Source organism: Diabrotica undecimpunctata, chromosome 2, assembly GCF_040954645.1.
Source record: "Diabrotica undecimpunctata isolate CICGRU chromosome 2, icDiaUnde3, whole genome shotgun sequence".
Taxonomy (NCBI): domain Eukaryota; kingdom Metazoa; phylum Arthropoda; class Insecta; order Coleoptera; family Chrysomelidae; genus Diabrotica; species Diabrotica undecimpunctata.
Window position 1 is genome coordinate 135,950,357 of NC_092804.1, and position 24,694 is coordinate 135,975,050.

General features: G+C 32.3%; 1 protein-coding gene across 1 annotated transcript in view; it reads right to left on the bottom strand.

The window, feature by feature from the left end:
• LOC140434918 (uncharacterized) overlaps positions 1–24,694 on the bottom strand; it is a 56,257-nt gene that overhangs the window by 13,143 nt on the left and 18,420 nt on the right. Inside the window, exon 2 of the mRNA XM_072523547.1 lies at positions 11,712–11,941. Coding sequence (XP_072379648.1) covers positions 11,712–11,941 — 230 coding nt within the window. The remainder of the gene's footprint in view (positions 1–11,711; positions 11,942–24,694) is intronic.

Genomic DNA, 24,694 nt, shown 5'->3' on the forward strand with positions numbered 1-24,694 from the left:
CTTGTCATATACTTTTCCAGTTGCCAAATATCTTAAAGTAACAGTTAATCTTTATTCCATATCAATTGCATCTCTGATGACTGTATTTTTTTTCATAATTTCTGGCCGTACTAACTCTGATAAATTTTTGAATAAATTACCGTCCATTCGTAGGTGATTCTTGATATCTATTAGTTCTCTAAAGCGTAGTTCGTTAACTAAATTCATATGTAAATAAATATGTCTTTGCAGTAACCAATTCGTACACCATAGGTTTTTTTTTCCTTTTTTGCCTTGTAGCCTTTTTCGAAACGGTTGGTGTCATGATAAAAAAAATAAACTGAACTTATACAACCGATTACTTGGAACTTTTTGACGTATGTGGGCCAAACGTTTTACGATCTCTCTTTACAATTTATCGTACGACTTAGTGTGTGATCAGTAGTATAAGCAATTGAATCGTCTGTGTGCAGTTTGTGGACAGGATCCTTAATAATATATATGAATCTAATGATAGATTCGTTATGAGTGATTGCGAAGAAACACATTATAGTAAGATTCGTTTACCAATATTCTAAAAATGATTACCAAATAAAGGCCAAACTCATGAAACATAAATAATCGACTAAAAGAATTACAACAGATAGTAGTATAAATAAGTAAGCAATATAATAAATATAATATTCGAAATATAGTTGGGAAAAACTGGATGAAATCGCAGAAGGGAGAAATATATATAAGAGTCATAAAAGCATTATATCCAGCAGTGTATGGACGAGGAATAGAAGAAGAAGAAAAAAAGAATCTTCTGTTTCTTAATCATCTTATACCATTTTTTTTTCTTAAAGAAAAAGTCCCTAGACTTTTGAAGCTGATAATACATATAGACTTTTTTTGTAGAAAGGACGATTATTATTGAAACAGGTCTTCTTCATCTTTTTATAGTCTAATGACTTTCCTTTTCCTTGAAGAAAAGTCGTGTAGTCTTAGAAATTATTTATTCTCAAGATTATTGTCATTTTTGGACTTCTAATATTAAATATATGTATCCAGTCTTAAACTTCTATTTTATATCTGTATTAGCTGTTTTTATTGTAAAGGTATTCTTTATCATCACTATCATCTAAGATTTACGCTTCTGTATTACTAAAATACAACAGAAGACAGCGATCTTTATACTATAATGAGCTTACCATAGTTGAGTTTAATTAGCTCTTGTAGTAGCTATGAAATGCAACGCATATTTCGAACACTATTTTCTAGGAGAGAAAAAAAAAGAAAAAAAAAAGTTTATAATATTCATATCTCTCTCTTTTTCTCTAATTCCATTCCTCCTTGTGGAATGTTGGGCGCTTATGCGTTCCTTTGCCAAAAGTGTAAGATTGCTGACTGGAAGGGTCAGCGCATCTTCTTTGTTGTTTATTCTCTGAATAAACTATGTAATAGTTTCTTCCATTCTCGTCTATTTCTGGTTCTGTTTTTAATTTTCCCACCATCTTTCTCCGATTTTTTCATGTTCTCTCGTTGTAGTTCTTTTTCAGCTTTTGTCTGGTCTTCCTCTCTTTCTTTTCCCTTCTAGTTGGTATTCAAGTGCTTGTTTGGTTATTTCGCCTTCATCTTTCCTTAAAGTATGGCCAATCTATTTCTTAAAGATTTGTTTACAAAAGTTTGCAGTTTTTTCACTAATATATACTAAAATACACAATAATTTAATAAGTCCTAGTCTTGGTATATAGATAAAAATCCTAAAATCAAAATTTGAGCTCGATCCGACAATTAGTTAACGTTGCAGCGGTTTCGGTGATACTGCTTAAAATTTTTCAAAAAAAGCATCCGAGCTTGATAGGTATTATTTCCAACTCCACTTCTTGATGATGATCAACCTTCTGCTCATCTCAATCCAGCAGTTGTCCCGGAACACATTAAAAAAGGTTTTGAAATCATTTTGCTCGATTGGATTTTAAGTTGTAGCTGCATGATCGTAAGAATCAAATGATAATATATACCACCATTTTACATGAACATTAGCAAATGAGAAAGTATGTTCAAGGTGAGATGTAGTGTTTTCTTTAAGCCATACAATTGTTTTTTAGTTCAATAAAAAGGAGCTTTAGCGTGAATATTCATATCGACAATCATTTAGTAGACAGCAATAGTTTAAAACCATTCAAAGCGACCAGTGAAAAGATCAATAGCGGATATTATGCGTATTTGGCGGCCATTGATTTGTTGATTAGTTAGAGAAATGTTCGAATTAGTGTATCACCTTGGAAGGATGGTATGTTACAGAATAAAGAATTTTACCTAAGTGTTTTGTATATACGCATATTTTGTATAACACATCGAACACACATTTTACATACATAATACATCGATGTCAAATTGTGATACGATTTTCATAAAGAAAAGTGCGAAATATGGGCTAGTACATCACTGCTAATTCTATATCAGGGATAAATGATGAAAAGCTGTCTCTTTTATAATTGCCCTTTTAGCATCGATTTAGATAAGCTCCACTACACACGCAACAAAAGTTTCAGTGAATTCGTTAGCCCCTCTCCATTTATAAACCTTCTTAGTACGCGATCAAAACAGTGTAATATGCTATAAATCGGATTTGAACAAGCGGTCGGCATAGGGTATACGTATTACAGTTGATTGGCTGTACGGCCAGGTAATTGTGAATAGCTACCTTGTGATTTACATAATTATTTTCTGTGAAAAGTAAGTTTCAATTGTATGTATTATTTGATGGAGAACAATTTCCATTATTGCATGACTTATTAACTGAAATTTATGTCGATAGGATTTCAATTTAACACTTTACATAAAGTACAGAATTATATTCAGGTATATTTTTAAACTTTTTTTGTTTATCAAAAATAGTAAAATAACCTATTTATGTAAACATAATAAAGTCATTCTAAAAGGAAGGATAATCAGGGTGATGTAATGGACATTAGTAAAATAAGACGGTATCGTTTAGAGCAACTTTAAATAGAAAACTATGAGGTGTTTTACTCTTGAACTAACAATGAACTACAAGAATATGGAGCTGGTATAATCATCAAGAAACAAGTAAGTAAATACTTTATATGACATTTAATACATGAGCTTTATATACTCAAAAATTGGCCAGAAAATATGCAAAATTAGTCGGTGATAGTTGATTAAGGATAAGAAATGAAATTGGTAGCGTACGCTCAAAGCAGCAACTTTAAACTAACACTTAAATCAAGTGAAATTGTCCAAGAAACCGCTGGCATCTGAGTAAAATAGAAAAATACTACACATACAGATATCAGAGAAAAATGAAATGCTGTATTGACAAATAGGAAAGACTGCAAAACATTGAGATTAAATTATGGAATGGAATTAAAATTCACGTAGAATAATATAAGCAATAAATATCTACAATTTTAGTGAGATTGGCGTAAAATTTGGATGACTATAGCGATTCTAGAATTATCGAATCAAAGAAAATTCAAATCAAAAATAAGATTAAAACAAAAATTAGTGGATACAGCTAATACTTATGAATAAACTAAAACTAAAGAAACATGGCTTGGAGGAAAGTGTAACGAGATACAAAAACTAGAGAAGAGTTATGTCAACTTAAATGTGAACAAGAAACTTAAATTAATTACTATTTAAATGGGAATAAGCCACAATTAAAGGTTAAAATACGTTTATTGACGTTTCAATTTCCACTTCGGAAATCGTTCTCAAAATACAAACATTCAATGTTTGTATTTTGAGAACGATTTCCGAAGTAGAAATTTGTACTATCTACTAGTGTATTTATGCAAAGCGACATACATGGAAAAAGGAGGAAGCTTAAAAATTATGAAACAACTTAATAAACAAAAAAAGAACACTGCGCAGCTGCACATAATAGACAAAAAGCATCCAAAAAACATTGCAGAGAACTCTGGACAGAACAAGTAGAGAAAGAACACGAAAGATATGGAAATGAACGTATCTAAGACTAACTAAAAACAATTTCAAAATAATCTGCAGACTTGAATAAGAAAGACTAAAAATGATACCAACAAGCTGAATTTTGCAGAGAATATTAATTTTTGGGGGCCCAAAAAAGATGCAAAACAGTTTACCACTTTTACCCCCGAGCTTCCCCCTAAAGCCCCCTCGCAGAGGGGTAAAAACGCAAAAAAAATCGATTTACCAAGAATATGTACACCGTAAAAAAAATGGTTCAAATAAAAAATGTAGCTGAGATTATTTTAAACAAAAATGTTTATAAGCATTTTTTTTGCAGAATGAACCGTTCTCTTTGAAACAACGCTTGAAGTGATCTTCGATTTTGCGTGACAATTTCGCGCGCGAAATCATTGTTAAATAAAATTTGTATCAGCTTGACGGTAAAAATTCGATATCTTTTGATCTAAATGTCCTATCGACAAAAGTCAAAATGTGTTTTATAGGCAAACAGTGCAGCGTTTGTATGCAGTTTTGTATTTTGTATATTGATCACTTTCATTGAACAGTTGTAGTAAAATTTTCATTTTTAGATATCAGTCTTTAAAACCTATGACATGAAATTTCAATTTTGAGTCGTGGTAACAAATATAAAGCATTTGAAATATGAATAAAAAACGCAAAATTTAATGTTTTACATTACAAACGATCACACCTCACGGTAAATGCATTTAGGAAGACGGTTTTGGGTATAGTTTATTGCAGAAGTTTTGTTCTTTTGAAAGTAATTGAATGTAATGTAATTGAAAAAAAAAGTTTTAAATGTTTTAGATCGTTTGTTGTGTGAAAGTTTAAATCCAGCGTTTTTTAAGCATATTTCAAATGCCTCACATTTGTTGCCAAAACTCAAAACTAAAATTGCATGCTATAGATTTCAAAGGTTACATACTAGTAATCGAAACTTCATAGTGGCCAGTCAATGAAAGGGATATATTATATTGATCTCGTGAGAATCATAAAAAATGGCAAAAATCGCGCCACGTTTATTTATTTAACACCTGTATAAAACCTGAGTTTATTTGCGGCAAAATACAAAAACTTCATACGAAAGCTAAACTCTTTACCTTAAAAACACATCTTGATTTTTGCAGATGGGTTACTTGTGGTAAAAGTGGTAGACTTTTTTGCATCTTTTTTGGGGTCCCAAAATTAATATTCTCGACAAAATTCAGCTTGTTCGTATAATTTTGAGAGCTTCAATGGCATTTTCGTCTCTGACGACTGGAGTATATAGAGATGAAATTTCATCACAATATACACCATAAATACAGAACTCATAAAATATGGTGGGCTATTATTAGAACTGAGGATACTACATCTATTGAGAGGTGGCAGAAATAATTTCACTATATCAAAAAGAAGATCGAAACTCCTATGGAAATTATAGAGATATAAGTGTATTATAAATCATACAAATTATATTCTCGAACTGTAAACACCAGGCTAAAAACAATTGCTGATAAACTACTACTAGTTCATAAGATCTTTTGTAAAGGAAGAACTGGCAATGGCAATATCACCCTAGTACGACAATTAATAGAGAAACGTATACTAACAAAAAGCCTTCAATCAGATAAACAGATATCTTATATATGCGATAAAAATATTATATTGCAAAACAGAAATCATAATAATGATTGGAAAAGTCACAACAAAACCAATAAACATTAAGACAGTATATGAGACATATGCAGTTTGTCACCGACCCTGTTCACTCTGTAGGTAACTAAGGACCACGAGGAAGAAGAGACATAGGTAGGCCCAGAAGAAGATGGCCAGAAAAAAGACGGAACAGGCTGTAAGCCTAATCCTTAAAATACAGATAAAGAAGAATTAATATTAAGGTTTTTAGAAACAAAGATGTCGCGCCGAAATATATACATATTTATAACATAGTGGGGGATAAGATATAGTAGTATGACTAGTTAAAAACCGAGAAGTGAGGAGCACTTTAAAAATAAAGAAAAACAGAGATCACCGGTCCCATTTCAGTTTTGATTTGGAATTCTGTTTATGTTTTTGGTCTATCTTTTAAATGTATATAGTTATTGATTCTTTAGTATTATAAATATAATTTTGTATCCGTTTTTTGATTCACATTTGGCAAGCCTCATATTCTCTACATATGCAAGATTATTCTTTTGGTGAATTATTTTTGTCAGTGTATTAAAATAGAACAAAACATCGTTGAAATCATAAGAATACTTAATCTCTTACTGTATCAAAGGGTTGCGAAATTATAACAAGGACTACTTTTTTAATTATTCAATTACCCTTTTTGTATATCGCGTACCGATTCTTAACATTTCAGACACTTTTGATAATTAAAGGTAATTATTCAATCATTTCTAATTAAATACCTTACAGCAGGTGGAGGTTGCTTTTATGTATAAGGACAAAAACTTTTAGCTCAATTTTTAGTTAAACGCATGTGTTGCCGAACTTTTGAAGTATTTAATAGACTATATCAAGTTTGTAGTTGTTGGTAGTTATTAAAGTTACATTCTTAATTATAACTTGGGCCTCCTTTGAACTAAAACATCCAACGAAAAATCTAAAACGTAAAAAACTTTAAGTGTTCCTAAGCAAATACTAATGACTATAATGAAGAAATATTATTAAAATGTAAACGTGTCTCCTTATTGCTAAAGTACAAAAAAAAACTGAAAATAAAAGTCTGATAAAACTAAATAACTGTTATACTGGCCGATAACATCGAAGATTTACAGATGATGCTAAATAGAGTAAATACAACTGGCAACCAATTTGGACTGAAGATCAATAGAAAGAAAACTAAATTTATGGTGATCAGTAAAAAGAACATTCAACATATCGACCTGAATATTGAAGCCGAAATTATTGAAAGAGTACACCGATTTAAATATCTGGGATATACAGTTAATGATAAGTGGAACCCAGACGTAGAGATTAAGATCCGAATTGAAATAGCAAGATCCAAATTCATCAAAATGAGAAAGCTCTTAAGCAACCGCTACCTAAGCGTTAACCTCCGATGGCGCGCCACGAAATGCTACGTACTCTCTACGCTACTTTACGGAGTTGAAGGGTGGAAATTAACAGCAGCAACTATAAAGAAGTTAGCGGCTCTAGAAATGTGGCTGTATCGACGCATACTGAGGATACCTTGGACAGACAGAGTGACCAAAACAGAGGTATTAAGACGAATGGGTAAAGAGGTGGAATTGTTAACAACTGTTAAAAGGAGGAAAGCGCCTTCGGTAGAAGACGGCACATAAAGAAGAAGATAAAACTAAAGAGTCTGACAAAACTTTAAAGAAATATACACGAGTTATTTGTCATGAATGTAAGACAACTTATAAAGGAGTTCATTCAAACAACTTACAACTGACCTTCAGTTTGAGCTTACAAGCGAAGCAGTAACATCTCCAGAAGATGCCAACTCCTAGTGTTGGCGAAACGTCGAGAACTAACCTCAGAAGACAACGGCCTAACAGCCCGAACAAACAGTTTAACAAATTAGACGATCGCCGTGAAAGCCTAACACAAAAAAAAATCGTGTACTCATGAAGTCCATAGACCCAGTAGAAACAGAGTTGTAGCTTACTAAAAGTAGGTTCTTATTTGACAAATTCCAAATCGAATATTTTAACGTGAAATAACCAAAAATAAAGCACATTTTGAGGAAAACTCATCAAAACTTTTTCAAAGTGTTTAAAAAAAGCTTTATATTTGTTTCTTTTTTAGTTTTTAAGCATCCAAACTAAGTGAGTTGGTTAAGCCCAAAATAAAGTTGATCCCTTTTTTTGGTAAAAACATTGTGAAAATCATCTCCTAATAATCAGTACAAATAAAATTAGTCGGTATTGCTTTACAATTTACTTTATTTATGTATTATTTATATTAACCAATTCAATGTTCTTATTTTTGAAAAAGTTTGGTTTCAAAGTAAAATAAAAATTTTTAAATTTTGAAAAAAATGGCTTCTTTTAAAAATTACTTAAAAAGTACTATTGATACGCAAAATCTTCAAGAGTAAAAAAGTATCGGTTTCGCTTTTCTTTGTTTGTCTGTTAGACAAAAAATTGGTTAAGATATGGCTGTTCAAAATTTGAACACACTCGTGATTAGTGACTCGTTCAAGCCCTTTCAAAAATAAAGACTTAAAATAAACAATTTAAATGATCTTATTGCTCTTGAGAAACCTACAAAATGGTTTTTTAAGTACAAACTTTATAGGTTAAAAGCTAACCAAGTTATGAGTAAAAAACAATTACATATTTTAGGAGATATCAAAACGCGTATACTGGAGTATTGTAAGATACACATTATGTGCTATTAAGGCACAGACATACTTTCACTATTCGAATTTCTTCGCAATGGGTAGTTTTTATAAGAGTAGAAATTATGTGGTAAAAAATTAAAACAATAAAGAAATCTAAATTTCATGTCACTGTAAATTAAATAATTCCAAATTACTTAAATTTACAATTATATGACTTTTTTGAATGGGGGTCGTTTTCACCCCTAAAAAATAAAAAGCAACCAACGGTACAAGTCAAACTTTGAATTGGATGGTAAGTATAACCTAAATCAAAATTTCAATGAAAATCAGAGGAAGTAAGGTATTGTTTTAGTTATAACTAATCTAGGGGGTCAGATTTAGGGGTTAAACTGTGACAAAATCTTAAATTATGTTGTAATTAATTTATTCACTCCCTTAAAAGATTCTTTTAATTCATTACACGCTTTAATTTACAAATATAGGATTTTTTAGTAGGGTAGTTTTAACCCCTTAGAAATAAAATGCATCCAACGGCATAAGCCCAAAAGTAAATTGGAGAGTAAGTAGAATAGAAAACCAAATTTTCATACAATTTGGTGGTGACAGGGTATCGGCGTATTTCACGTTAATTTACTGAGCTATTTAAAGCAGGAGGAGAATAGTCAAATCTTAAGCAATTCGCTTAAATTTAGCTAGGTAATTTATGGATAAAATTTGCATAAGTAATCATGTTAGAACCTGACAAAATTACCCATTACCATGTTCCCACGCATTCAGAAATGCAGTATAATACGAAATACTTTTTACCAATAAAGCAAGATATACAGTGATGAGTGTCTTACCACCCGGCTTTTTAACGTAAGAGATAGAAAACACAGTTACCTTGTGAAATAAAAAGAGATGAAACTCGTAGAGGTGGGAAATAATCAGTAGAAACCTATAATTTACATTACCATTATCGATAGTCTCATACCTGTAGACGTTAGCTTCGAGCTAAATCATCTCGGTCATAATTATTATGTGTAACGTATGTGTGACGTATTTCCATTTTTTAATTTCACATAAAGTAAAAACTGATTGACCACAATAAAGCAAAAATGTGAATAAAATAATTTAATTAATAGTAATTATTTAATCTAAAGTTTTAAATTATTAACCAATAATAATTTCTACTATGATGTGAGGAGTTTCATACACTCTTGTCACGGAATAATTACTATCCTTCGTGGATTAGTGGTAAGAATTCGACACAGACGTCGCAGACGATTAGAGTTCAAAACCCACATGTGGTTTTCTTTTTTTTTTTTTAATAATTTGAAATTATGCAGAGATTGTTTTGTTTTGAATCGCTAAACATTTATGTCAGTCGTTACTAGTATTAGAAGTGTTTAAAGTTAAACACAAATATCTTATTGAAAAAAAAAGTATCGTCGTACTTTCGAAAATAAAGTAAAAATTCTTCAAAATTAAAAGAACGTTTAAATAATGTTTGAATAAGTAAAAATTCTACAAAAATAAAAAAAAATATTGTAAATAAACGTATTTACAATATGTTCAAATAAGCCTTTATTAGCAGCAGAACAATAATCCAAACTGTCACTAAAGAAATATAAAAGTTTGATGGATCAGAGTTCAAGTTACGATGTTCTAATGCGGGCGCTCAGGGTTCAAATCCCACATGAAGGTTTTACTTTTTTAAAAATTTGAAATTATGCATATATTATATCGTTTTAAATCGCTTTAAATCACTAGACATTTATTTCAGTTTTTTTTTAGAAGTGTTTATAGTAAAACATGAAAATCTTATTAAAAAACAATGTCGTACTTTCGAAAATAAAGGAATAATTCTTCAAACATAAAAGAACGTTCTAAGTAAATGTACTTCCAAAAATATTTAAATAGGTAGAAATTCTATAAAAATAAAAAAAAATTATTCTAATGAAATGTTTTTACAATAAATGTTCGAATAAGCCTCCATTAGCAGCAGAACAATAACCCAATCTATTATAAAAGTTTCGTCTAACATTAGTTAATGTTTCTGGACTAATACCTCTCATTGAATCAGAGATCTTTTCTCTTAATTCCTGGAGAGAATTAGGCCTATCGTCTTCAATTCCATATAGCTTGGACTTGATATATCCCCACATAAAAAAATCACAAGGTGCAAGATCAGGTGATCTTGCAGGCCAAAAAATATCTCCGTGGCCACTAATCAATCGATTAGGAAAAGTTGCACTGAGATATTCACTGACGATGCGAGAATTATGTGCGGGACAACCATCGTGTTGAAACCATATGGAATCGAAAGGTATTGGTAAATTACGAAGGGCTGGGACAATTTGATTTTGCAGAAGTTCCAAGTATTTCCGCCCAGTCAACATACCGTCTATAAAAAATGGACCAATGACATGATTCCCTATTATGCCTCCCCAAACATTTACTTTTCGATACGCTGGGTACGAGCGACATAAATCTGACGAGATTTCCTCGAGACCAATACCGAGCATTCATTGAATTGTGACGGCCCTGCAATGAAAACGTACATTCATCGGTGAACAAAACGTTCTCTAAAAAATGTTCATCTTGATGTGACATTTCCATTGCAGTTTGACAAAATTCTAATATTGATCCCCAGGGAATTGTTCGTTGAATTTATGAAGTTTATAGGGACGGTATCCATGTCTTTTCAAAATTTTACCTACTCTAAATCTTGAAATTCCATATTTTTCTCCGAGACGAGATGTTGATTGGGTAGTATTTTGCTCAATACTTGCACAAATCAAAGTGTCCCTTAGTTCCAAATCTGGATTTACCTCCCTTCGTCTACGAACTCCTTTTGGAGTGAACACGGATCCATAAGTAAAAAAATTACGTATAATAGACTGAATTGTTGATCGTGCTGGAGCCGGCCTATTTGGAAACATATTGGAAACATCTAATCATGTTGTCTGATAATCCATTCACATACCAGACAACAATTTGCACTTTTTCCTCGACCGTTAAAACCATTTTCACGAATTGTTTTTTCAATAAAAAGTTTCTGTTTACCGTGCAAAAACACTTCTCGGTATGTTATTATTTTTGATGGCTTGATGATTTGGTTAGCTGTAAAGCAGGCAGCTGTTCGCGCGCATCCATTACAATGTTGTTAATTGTTTTGAAAATCATTACCTGTACAGAGGAATTGATATTAACACTGAGAATTTAGTGATGGATTTGGCTTTAAACAGTCTTAACCGGATTATTTTGCAATCACAACTGAAGACTGTAAAACTGAAATTGAATTTGAATTATTTTGTATTTCTATTTTTTAACATTGGAATAAGAATAAATTGTAAATAATGAGTTTTTCGAAAACTTTTTACCTAATATGTATCATATTTTCTATTATTTTTTGATTGAGTAAAACAAAAATTTTATCCTTGGTGTGAATTGAACCTCAATCTTACAAATAAAAATTAAATATTACCTGGACCCTGGCTTCACTAAGGTCTAACCTCATAGCTAATTCTTCTCTCGTAAATACATCAGGATACTGTGTTTTTTCGAAAGCTCTTTCAAGTTGGTGTAATTGAAAAGTCGTAAAAGTAGTTCTAGATCTTCTTATTTTCCTTGGTCTAGATGAATCTGAAGAGTCTTCTAGCGACTCTTCTATCATTTCTCCTTCGCTCACAGATTCTCCTTTCAAAGTATCAGCATCTAAAATTCAGAATAATTATTAGAATACTATATAACTGATAGAATGTGGACTATTAGAACAAGAACAATATTTAAAATTATTTAGAAGTGGGACCGAAATCTTATTATATATTATATATAGCATTTTTTTTGTAGTATTATTAGGTTGTTTTTGACCTATCTTAAAATATCTAACATTTACCATTTATTTTGCAGTTAAAAAACTAGCCAGAAATAAATCACCCGGAATAGATAATCTCCCAACTGAACTATATAAAGAAGGTGGCCACGATACCATAATGGCATTACAGCAGCTTATAAAAGAAATATGGATACAGAAATCCCTCCCCAATGATTGGAATATTGGAATACTTTGCACCATACACAAAAAAAGGACATATCTTTGAATGCTCTAACCACAGAAAAATTACGCTTCTAAATGCAGCGTCTAAAATATTTTCCGCAGTACTATGTCACTGCATGGCACCATGGATAAAAACGGATAGTAGGAAAATACCAGGCTGGTTTCAGAGGTGGTAAATCGAAAATTCATTAGATTGCAACAATGAAACAAATTTTAGAAAAAACACTGGAATATACGACTACGACTACGAATACGAATACGACTCTGTGAATAGAAGGGAAATGTTCAAAGCAATGAAAGAGCTAGGAATACCAAATCAGTTGGTAAATTTAACAAAACTAACTCTTGAAAAAGTTGAATATCGAGTACGAATTCAGGGAGAACTGTATGAACCTTTTAAAAGAAATAACGGGCGCATTGTTGCCAATTGCCAATCAATTACCAGTTGAACAACTAATCGAAAACCAAGAAGTCATCGATTGGATGAATGAGGATGAAGAAATGGAACTGACAGATAAAACAATTGTCGATCTAGTTCTAAACATCAACCATGAAGAAGAAAATAAAGATGAGACAACTTAAAATATTTCTCATTCCAATGTATTGAAGACCCTTGAATCAGCTCTCACATACATCGAGCATCAAGAGGAATCGTCACCACTAGACGTCCTTCATTTTCAACGTTAACGCAACATCGCCGGCTCAAAAAGAGGAATGAAGCTTACGCAAAAATCAAAGACATTTTTAATCAGTAATATTGATAAGGTAAATGTTTTTATCTTTTATATACAGTGCTGTATTAGTTTTTAGTCATTAAAATAACCATAGTTATCGTTATTTACGTGTTTTTCCATCAGTACAACCAATCACGGTGTCAGCCGAGATTTTTCCGTATCCGAGCGAATCTACTGTATTTAAAAATGCACTTTTAAAATGAATTGTTTTACGGCACAATTGCTGTTTTTCATTTCTTTAAAAATCACATACGGTGAACACATATAAGTTTGTGAAGATTATTACGAAACGAATGCCCAAAATCGCATAATCATCTATCTTTCTTTGCAAAAAATCGATAGTAAGGCCTATTTTTGCGTTTTATTTCCGCGACTATTAAGTTCAACAAGGCATTTACCAATTTGGTAGAGTAGATTTGGTAGACCATATTTTACTAGAGATAAGTTTACGATAATCATTTTTTATAAAATCGTATAAACACAGAAGTATTCACATATATGTATGACAGATATTATCGATTTGAAAATTAAAAATGTTATAAATAATATAACAAATAATAATAAAGGTAATAACGTAATTCCAGTTAATACGAATAACTTAATAATAATAAAATCAACAATATAAAGTGCTTTCCAACAAGGTTTTATACCTAGATTATGTATTAATAACAAAATCGGCTTCAACTAAAACTCGTTATTTTTGTATATAACAGTATTACTGTATAAAGCAAAAATATATCGATGTGTATGATATTTGGTTATCAAATAAAACAGATTAATTAAACAGCAATTCATGCGTTTATTAATATTTTTATAATCAATAGTATATTGTACAAAAAGTGAGAAATTACCTTTCTGCGCCTGTTATAGTCTATACTTTTTCTACAACCACACTTTTTGCTAAGAATAAAAATCTTCTAAATTGATATTTTGTTCTTAAAGTTAAAGGTAAGTTTAATGATAACGAATTGACTTGTTCTCGAATTTTAGAACTATCGCTACCCATTTTACTTCAAACTTAATAAAAAATATTAAATTAATAAAAAATAAATATTTTACAAAATATACCGTTTTATATTTCAAGTTTAGAACTGTGCAGAAAAAAACTTTCTCGCGCAGAAATGTCAGGCTGAAAGAAGGCTAAAAATCAGTAACCTGTGATACGCAGATGGCACACATATATACTAGCATTAGCGAATGAAGTCGAAATGACTACCACCACCGAACGGCTAAGCTGGAGAAGCAAAGAATTCGAACTTCAGATCAACACTGGAAAAACAAAAATAATGATCTTAGACAGAGCAATATTAATAATATACTGCACATACATTAAGCGACGAATTTATAGATAGTATACAGATTTACATACTTAAGCTCCCTGATAACCAAAAATTGCGATAGCTGCTCAAAAATCAAGCGTACACTAACAATGGCCTGAACTGCAACAGCTAAATTAATTGAAGTAGGGAAAGACCAAATCATACCAAGGAATATTAAGCTCAGGTTGGTCAATGACCGCATTGCTACATACGCAGCGAAAACATAGACTCTCAAAAAATTCGATCTAAACAAGGTCGAAGTTGTCGAAATATGGGTATACGGAATATACTGGGGCTCTTCACCTAGCAATTTTGTCGGACTGAACCGATTCAATTGAACTTTAGTGAGTTGTTGGAAAAGTGCTCAAATAACAAGAGTTTTTTAACGCCGATGTGTGCTTCCGCCTCAGGGGTGGTTGCCACCACTTCTCGGGGGTGAACATTCGTTTCCTCAAAATAATAAAAAAAAATCGATAAAGGATTGAATTATAAGCAACTTTTGTATTATACAGTTTTTCATAAAGTCAACACTTGACTATTGAGCTATTTATGGTTGAAAACAGCGAATTTTTATTGAAAGTTACGTGTTTTAACGGTTTTTTATGAATAACTCAAAAAATATGCTTTTGATCGAAAAATTATGCAAAACAGAAATGAAGCTTACAAAAGAAGAATGAGATTCATTTTTTACAAGATATTTTATATACAATACAAATTGAGATAAAGTCAGTGAAATGAGACACTTTTTTTTTAATGCTTGGTTCAATGTATTCAACTTTAAATTGTAAGAAAAGGGTTAATTTTTTGGAGGTAATGATATTAAAGTTTTTTATAGTCCATGAAAAGACCTTTAAAATGAGTACTACAAAAGTCATTTGCGTGTAAACTGAATAAGTTACAGCGCGTAAAAGATAGACTCTTTGAACACCATCAGCAACAAAATTAGGTATTTGTTTTCTTTCTACATTACCTTTAATTTCAGTGTTTCTCATTAAATCCAGGATTTTGACTGGTTTAAAATGCATTATTTTTGAAAAAAGTTATAATAAATTATATGTCTATTTTGAAAATTTATGAAAAAATGTTATTTTTTTTTCAACTTAAAACCTATAATGTATACGTAAAAAATGATACAATACAAAAATGTAGTTATTTTTTCAATAAATATTCTCGTTATTTATATACTTCTGTACCGTACAAAACAATGGAAATATTACCGATTAAAATGTATGTCTCGGTGTGTGGACACCTCTTGTTTCAAGTGCTTCAAACCTTAATTTCTTAAAGTTGAAGTGTAGTTTTGCTTTCTAATGAATCTAGCCTTGTAGCCCTAGAAATTACCTTTGAAATGGTTATGTATGCATATATCAAAGCTTGAAAATTAACTAACAAATTGAAGAAAACCCAATGATATTTTTGGGGGAGATAATTTTGGAGCGTGAAAAATATACGTATTTTGGTGCTCTCATATATCTAAAATACGAATAACAGTTTTGAAGATAAATATCTCGGCACCAATAATGATATTTTCATTTCTAGTTATGATATGAGCCGTTCATTGTGCTTCGGAGGGCACGTAAAGCAGTCGGTCTCCCTGAGCTAGTGAACATTATTGAAATATTATTTTATAAGCGAAAAATGAATTTTTAGTTATATAAGTAGAAAATTAAAACATTTTAAAGTATAAATAGGCATTTTAAGTATTTTTTGCATAAAGGGATACTTTCTAGGGATTAAAAATTTGAAACCAATGAAATATCATTTTACAACCGATGAATCAATTGTATATATTTTGGTAAGGTCCTATTTTCCACCTGAGTTACTGGACTAATAATTCTACGCATGTCCTGGACAGAACACACAATCAAGCTGTCAATTCTGGAAGAAAAAGAGACAGGCTATTAAAAAAAGTAAACCAAGCATATCTAAATTACTTTGGAGCACAGATACTATGGAGCTATTGGTATAGTGTATTTTTATGTATGAGAGAGTAGTAAAACAATAAATTATGTATGCAAATCCCCAAACTGTTGATACGGGTGACTCAATGAAAAACAGATATTTGTCAACAAGTTTACAGAAGTATATAGGAAAACAATTTTAAATTGAGTGTGACCACCAGGTATAAAGGTTGGAGCAGAATAGAATACAATAGTTGTGAGGGTTACTAATCCCTAAATAAGGTTGCCAGTGTCGGAGGGATGTAGGTTAACAGGTACTAATGAATTTGCAAGAAATGTAAGATGTTTATTTTATTGGTTATATATAACCAATAAAAGTTTAATAAGTACCTACCTATTTGCAAAATAAAGTTTAATTCTTTAGATAAAATAAAACGTTTTATTTTATCTGAAATGAGTGCATTCCACGAAGTAAGGGTTTCAACAATCAAACATTTAATTCTTTAATTCCAGGAATCTACGACAGTAATTGACTAGATAATTACCTTCTAAACTTATTCCACAGAAAATGTGATAGTGGGTTTTTCCATTTTGTATATAGGAAGGTCCAAATGGCGTATTCAAAATTCTTAACAGTTCACTAAAAGTAGGTACTTCAGTTGCAAGGTGCAGTTTATTGTGTATACTAGTGTTTGGAAGTGCCGTGTAAACGCCGAAAAATTGGTCCTCTAACAGTTAATGAAAAAACATTAATATTTAATTGTTTTAAATCATTTACAGACAAACGTTTATATGAAAGTGTTGATGAGACCGTTGAGTTAGTTAGCAGTACACTTGGTGTTGGGAAATCTACGATTTACAGAGTTATTAAAGAAGAGAAATGTGGTAGTTTTCAGATGCCACGTAATGCTCCAGGGAAACCAAAATTTCAAATAGAATATCATTTTAAAGAAGGACTTCGACGGAAAGTGCATGAATTCTTCTTTAGACAAGAATTTCCAACATTGGATAAAGTTCTTGTCTCAGTTCGAGATGATAAGGATTACCCAGAAATGAGTCGAAGTACGTAATGGAAACTTTTAAAAGAAATAGGCTTCCGCTGGAAAAAGAATCCCAGAAAGTCTATTTTATTAGAAAGAAGCGATATTGTCATATGGATAAGACATTTTCTAAGAACCATAAAGGAAATGAGAAACCAAAAAAGAAAAATATTTTATCTTGATGAAACATGGATCAACGAGGGTCATACACCAAATAAATTTTGGCAGGATGAAACTGTTACAAGTCAAAGGCACGCTTTTGTAAATAACTTATCTACTGGTTTAAACCCACCATCAGGAAAGGGACGCAGGCTGATAATAGTACACATTGGCAGTTCAGACGGTTTTGTTGAAGGTGGTTTATTAACTTTTGAATCAACTCGTACCGGTGACTACCATGAAGACATGAACGCTGATGTCTTTCAAGAATGGTTCGAACAAATGATAGATCTTCTTCCTAAGAACTGTGTAATAGTAATGGATAATGCAAGTTATCACTCCAGACTTATAGAAGGACTGCCCACAACCAAGTGGTTAAAAAAAGACTTGCAGAATTGGCTGAGTTCAAAAAATATTACGTACCATCCCGGATCTATAAGAAAGGAACTTTATTCGTTGTGTGCCCTTCATAAAGAAAAATTTTAAAAATACGAAATTGATGAAATTGCCAAAAATCGTGGAATGACAGTACTTAGATCCCCACCATATCATTCTGAATTAAACCCGATTGAACTGGTATGGGTACAGATAAAGAGTGAAGTTTCAAGAAAAAATACCACTTTTAAAATTCATGATGTTAAACAGTTGTTTTTGGAGGCCGTAAATAATGTAAAACCTGAAAACTGGGAAAAGGCAGTAAATCACACTATTAAAGAAGAGGAAAAAATGTGGAAGCTGGACAATATTACTGATAAAATGATAGAGCCAGTTATTATAAATCTTGGTTCTGAAAGTTCATCTTCTGAATCTGATTTGGATTTGTAACAAGTAGCTGTAAGTTTTATATTAATATTTTTATTCATCTATTTAACATACCTTAGACGGTTTTAAAAACTCTTTTTCTCTTCTGTAATTTTTAAAAATTAAAAAAAATGTGAATTTTTTAAAACCCTTTTTAATGTAGGCCAGTCAGTTCTAATATAGTGTGTGATAAAAGAGGTCACTTTTGTTTACATACACATAACACTTTATAACACTGAAGTAATTCATTTATTTTTTACAATTATTCAAAGTAATTTTTCAATTAATCTTGAGCACGCCCATGGAGTGGTCGGAGCTACCAGTTAAAATTATGCTAATTACTCTCTCGTTCATAAAAATAAACATAGTAGAAGGAAAGGTAGAAGGCCGAATACTAAGAAGAAGATCTCCAATACGGTGGGCAGACAAAATAAAGACACTGATGGGAAGGCTGCAGAAATTTGTCCATGTGAAAGAGGATCGCAACCAATTAAGGCAGCAAGCTAATAATGTTTAGAGTTGATTTAAGGATGAGCCACAATAGACCTATTAAGTCGAGTGAAAGGATGGTTAAGCGCCCACTCAATATTTAGAGTATCACCACGCCTTGGAAAGTGCTCAAGAAATGAGGAGTGAGAGATATAAAAATAACAAAACAAAAACTGAAATTAGTCCCAAAATGTGTATCGAACAAAACGGGGGGAATAATGCATATAAAAGGTTTATTTTCCTCATAAACAAAACTTGCAAAAAAACTCAAATCTCGCTTAGAATATAATCTCATGAACTGGTGAAATATCAACACAATCTTTACAGAGTTTTGTACTCTTTGTCAAACAATCAGCTCACCGTCGCCATAAAAGAGCACACACTCTAACGTCCCTTCTTTATGTAAAGATAGTCGTATTATCGTTAGTCACTCCGATGTTTCTGAAGTGGTACCTCACAGTAACATATCTAGTCACTAGGCATACATATAACCGTAGATATGATCTGTTATTCATTAATAATATGATTAATTAACGATTTTGAATAATAATCAATATTTGTGATTACTTGAGTCCCGATCTAATCTCGAGTAATACTATATAATATAGACGTTTAGTGCCAATCTTAGCAAGATATCCATTTCCTTTTTCTCTTATTACAGCAACGACAGGCATTAAAATTAAACTGATTACGCTAGTTCACTGACTTAAGTGCTATATGACATCGAAATATCAGTTTGGAAGTCAAGATTAAGGCAGCTTTTGTCTTTAGAATTCTGGAAAACAGTCTTTTAGTCAATTAATACTTTGAGATTTTACAAATTCACAGTAAGATCTGCGCAACAAAACACAATGGTGATTGTATACCGGAGGACCGCATAGAACGCTGTAAAAAAAGGAAATAAACTAAAGAAAACAAATATTGTTTACAATTTCACAGTGCATAAAAACTTACTATGGATACTAAATTGATCCACTAATTTCCAATTTTTGCAAACTTACACTAAACTGATTCGAAATTTACATACAACGAGACAAAACCGAAACATAGGCTTAAATGTTATTAAATTCAGTAATCTAGCGTATTTAACGTGGCATAATCGTCTACCCTCTTTTGTCCGGCCGTATAGCCAGCCAACTTCGCTGCGAGTACATATTTGGTATTCATAGACCTACCCTATGTGTTTAAATGCTCTTTGATACGACAGACGCATATAAATTTATACATGTAAATTGAATGCTAATGCTAACCGAGTTAGCGTAACTTGTTCTGGACATGTAGCATAGGAAAAGTCAAACAATCTCTTCTCATCTCGATGCGGTTATTAAATTTAGTTAAATACATTCATAAATGAAAAATTAACATTGCATATAGTACGGGGAAAGTAAATGAGAATATAATATGCTATAATATAGTAACATCTCTGCATGGTTTAGGTTAGACCAAAATTAGAGTAAGAGTTTATTGAGGTTATAATTCAAGATAAATGAATTTATCACATAATTTTTGCAACAGTTCCTTATATGTAAATAGTACTTTTTATAATACAATTTACTCTTTGTATCTCCATATTCATACCCTGTATATTACATTTCTGCTCTTTACATCTGGGCCCTGATTCTATTTCATTTTGATGTCGAAATTTAAAAGCGACTATGCCATAACAGTCGCAATCGCTAGCGATTCTCATTCATTTCGATTGTAGTTAAAACTGGAGATATTTACTTTATCATTTTGACACTGCTGAAAATTTGGGTTGGCCCTCTTGTTTATTGGCTGCCCGCTGCACTACGCTTGTTGAATGTTTGTTTTGTTTACGTTACGTGAACGTCTTTTTTTTCTTGTTTGAGTTGTTAAATAATAAATAGTGGCCATTCTCAATTATATTTTGAATTGAAAGAAAAGATGGCAAGGAAAAAAAAGGCGATGTGGGAGATCCTTAAGTTATAACCACTAAGGTTAATATAACCTTAGTGGTAAACTAAGATTTGACTTAGTGGTTATATTCTAATATATTTTTAAATTTACTGCAGCTTAGTAATATTTACCCTAAACATTTTGGGTATCCTAGAGGCATAAACACCCTCCTCCAAATATGGTTCTAATACCCTTATCAAATAATTTGCAGCTTGTTTATTAAGCCGAAATTGCTGCCTAAATTGAGCATCACTTAGTGAAAAAGGATTTTGAGTATCTTGTAACATTCTTCTTATCCTTCGTTGTGAGCGTCGGATATCAATCCTCTCTAATTCCTCTAAAACCAGCAAATGTCCGTAAAAGGTAGCCATATTAATACTTTTTGCCTCAGTTTTCCTTGCAAGAATTAAAACACAACACCGCCTACCTAAACTGAACCTAAGTTCACTTCTCCCAGTCCAGCCAGTCATGTCAGATTAATTTCGACTCAAAATAAAATTTCAAGCACTTTCTTGAAGTTGAAATTTTTATTATCCCGGTTTTTTTATAGCGTTCTCCGCCTTCCGGTTCCCAGTTTCCAGCTACGTCGGTCATTCCATTCGCCAGGGTGAAGGTTTCTTTCCGACATTGCCTTCTGAATGCCGCCCAGCCAGGATTGTTTTGGCCTTCCTCTCTTCCTTCTTTCCCTTGGCGTCCATTTTAAAATTTAGTTTGGCAGCCTGTCGTCGTCCATTCTTTTCACGTGACCATACCAGATCAGTTGTCTCCTTTGAATTTCGTCAATGATGGTTGACTTGACTCCCATTATATTTCTGATATGGTCATTTTGTATTCTATCAAGCCTTGATTTTCTAGCTGATCTTCTCCAGAAGTCCATTTCCAATGCAAGTAGGCGTCGCTCAAGGGATTTAGTAAGTTGCCATGTTTCGCATCCATAGAGCACTATACTTTTAAAGATGGAGTTAAAGAGGAGATGCTTTCTTTGATTTGATACTTCTTTTGACCATAGCATCGGGTTTAGGCATCCTATCACCCTTTTTCCTTTCACGATTCTTTGCTCTATCTCTTTTTCGGTGCGCCCACTCTTGTTGATTGTTGTTCCCAAATATATATATTCCTCACAGTTCTTGATTGTTTCATGTTCGTTGACCATTAGATCTTCTACTTCATTCCCGATGCATAAGTATTGCGTTTTGTTTCTATTTACAGAGAGGCCCCATTCTTCATATGTTTTAAACAACCGTATCGTCATGAATTCTAAATCTTCCTTGTCTGCTGCCACTACTACTTGGTCGTCCGCAAAATGTAGAGTGTATAATGTTGTATCGTCGTCAAGTTGGATCCCCATTCCTGAACATGATCTTCTCCAGTGTTTTAGTGCTTCTATCTCAAGCCCGGATAAAGGAGGATGGGGGAGGAGTAACAACCTCGTAAAAAAACCAAGGTTCATCTGGCCCGGATGATAGTACCCTGTAAGGGCTCCTGCCTAGGGTTACAGGAGAAGGTCAACGGTGGACGGAGCAAACGAGATTGACTCGGAGTGCACGAATGAAATCCAATGGTCCCGAAAGCGGAAAAACCGAGTTAAGGGAAGACTAGTTTCTACAGTTCTGAAAGACAACTAGTCTAGAGGAAGAAAGCCTTGATTAAAAATTACCCGGTCCTCCTGGAGGGGGTTAAGTCATGGGGCCAGCACCCCCATACTTGTAGAAATCCTATAAATGCTAATAATCCTAGTAATATGCCTCGGAAAACGGACGGACTCAAACGAAGCACTAAAAAGTTGAAATTAATTTGGATAAATCGAAAATTAGTGATGTCGTTTGGTTAGTTCAGCTGAAATCCACAAGGTTCGCAAAGTCGCATTTCGACGTCGCCATATTAATTTCAACATGTTTTGAGTCGAAATCTCAATTCGAATCAGGGCCCAGGTCTTATAAAATTCTTTGTGTTGGTAGTTTGCCTTCCTATCTGTCACTTCAGTTTCACTTCAAAATAACAGTAGTAGGAATGTTTTTTTTAATATCCCTATCTATTTAGAGTGATGTTATCTGATTCTTAGGGGTGAGTATGACAAATATTAAGTTGATAATTAATTTTAATATTTCACCAATATTTAGGGTATTTTTAATATTATTCTTTGACATAACTTAACCTATCTAAGCCACATTTCTTTTCAATCTTGTTAATGGTATATATATATATATATATATATATATATATATATATATATATATATATATATATATATATATATATATATATATATATGTTGAATATTTTATTTAATTTAACTAATTTATTTTTAAAAAAGTCAGAATACAAACTGGAATGGAAGAGGGGGCAGAAATATATTCACAATTAAAAACAGATAAAAAAGCTTACACAGGCAAGAGTTGAGGAAAATACACGCAGAGTTAAATAGAGGACGATATTGAAACAGTAGAAAGTTTCACATGTCTGGGATTTACAATAAGCACGAAGGGAACAGAAGAACCTGAAATTGAATAACAATAATAAAGCTAAATAAAGCTTATTTTTCACTCGGCCATGTGTTCAGGAAAAAAGACCAACATTGGAATACTAAAATACAACATTGGAGACCTTACGAAAGTAAACTACCAAGAGGAGACCACAGATGAGATGGGTTGATGATATTAAAAGAATAGCCGGAAGAAATTGGAAATATGTTGCTCAGAATAGAAACCGATGGAAGGAGTTGGGAGAGGCCTATGTCCAAACATGGACGACAGAAGGCTAAGAAGAAGAAGATGTGTTCAGGGTGAAGGCTGAAAGAAAAATCCTAAGGCAGAATTTAGACCTATGAACGAAAACGAAGTATGGACATCCAGATATAACTATGAACTCTATCAACTGTTCTAAGAGGTACCGTTCTTCGTTAAAATTCAGATACTTCGATAGGATGATCATGTAGTGAGAATGGGTGCCGACTGCATAAAGATCCCTAGACAGTCAAATCCAAGGCACAAAATTAAAACGAAGGCCACAGAAAAGGTGGGAAGATAAATTGGTAGCGGACGCGCAAAATTTGCTAGACGTGGGAACTTGGAGAAGAGCGGTGCGGAATGGGCAAGGTTGGAGGAGGCTAAGGCTTGATTTCGGCTGCAGCGCCATTGGAAGGAGAGCCAAATAAAGCAATTTAAATAAATTGGACAGAAAAGTCCAGAATTTGTGGTTAATTCTCTTTATAACTTAATTCAAATTTTGAAGGAGTTCGAAAACCATTCTTTTTTCTCTTTTTGTATTTGATGTTTGTTGTTCTTGGGTTCCTGTTATAGTCTACAGCTGATTATGGAATATGCTTGTTTTATTTATTTACTCTAGGAATCTAGTATAATACAGCAATTCATTGGGATAGAGAATCGTTCATATTATGAGATTATCTTTTAAATTTGGATAGAGTGCCTGCCAGCAAAAAAGTGTATGATAGATACTCTCTCCAAACTTTAGGTATCGCTTCATTGGGCCGAGTCTGACACGATTTCCTTTTGCGACTTTTTTTGGTTCTGGAGTGTTTTTCCTGTAATTTTCCGAAAATTTTCTAATTTTCTCGATTTCAAGACATACCAAAAATGTATGGATACTCTATTCTTTTATTTAAATAACTTAAAAATTATAAAAAAAAAGCACGAAAATAAAATTGTCTGATGATAAATATAGGTCATTCAACGGTTCTGACGACTCATCAACATGTAAAACCGACTGTGGTGAAATTTATAGATAACCAGCTAATTTGTTCAGGATACTTTCATTAACAGCAGGAAAAACAACTTTTCATATTGTCCGATGGAAATTTTTTTCCGACGGAAAATTAGAGAAAAAACGCCCCAGAACCAAAAAAAGTCGTAGGGGAAATTCGTGTCAGACTCGGCCTAATGAAGTAATACTCAAAGTTTGGGGAAAACGTCTATTATAAACTTTTTTGCTGACGGGTACTCTAACTAATATATTTAAGGGCAAATAGTTTATTTTATTTTATTGTTTATTTGGCTTTTTAGTAATAGTTAAAAAATTTACGTTAATAAATAC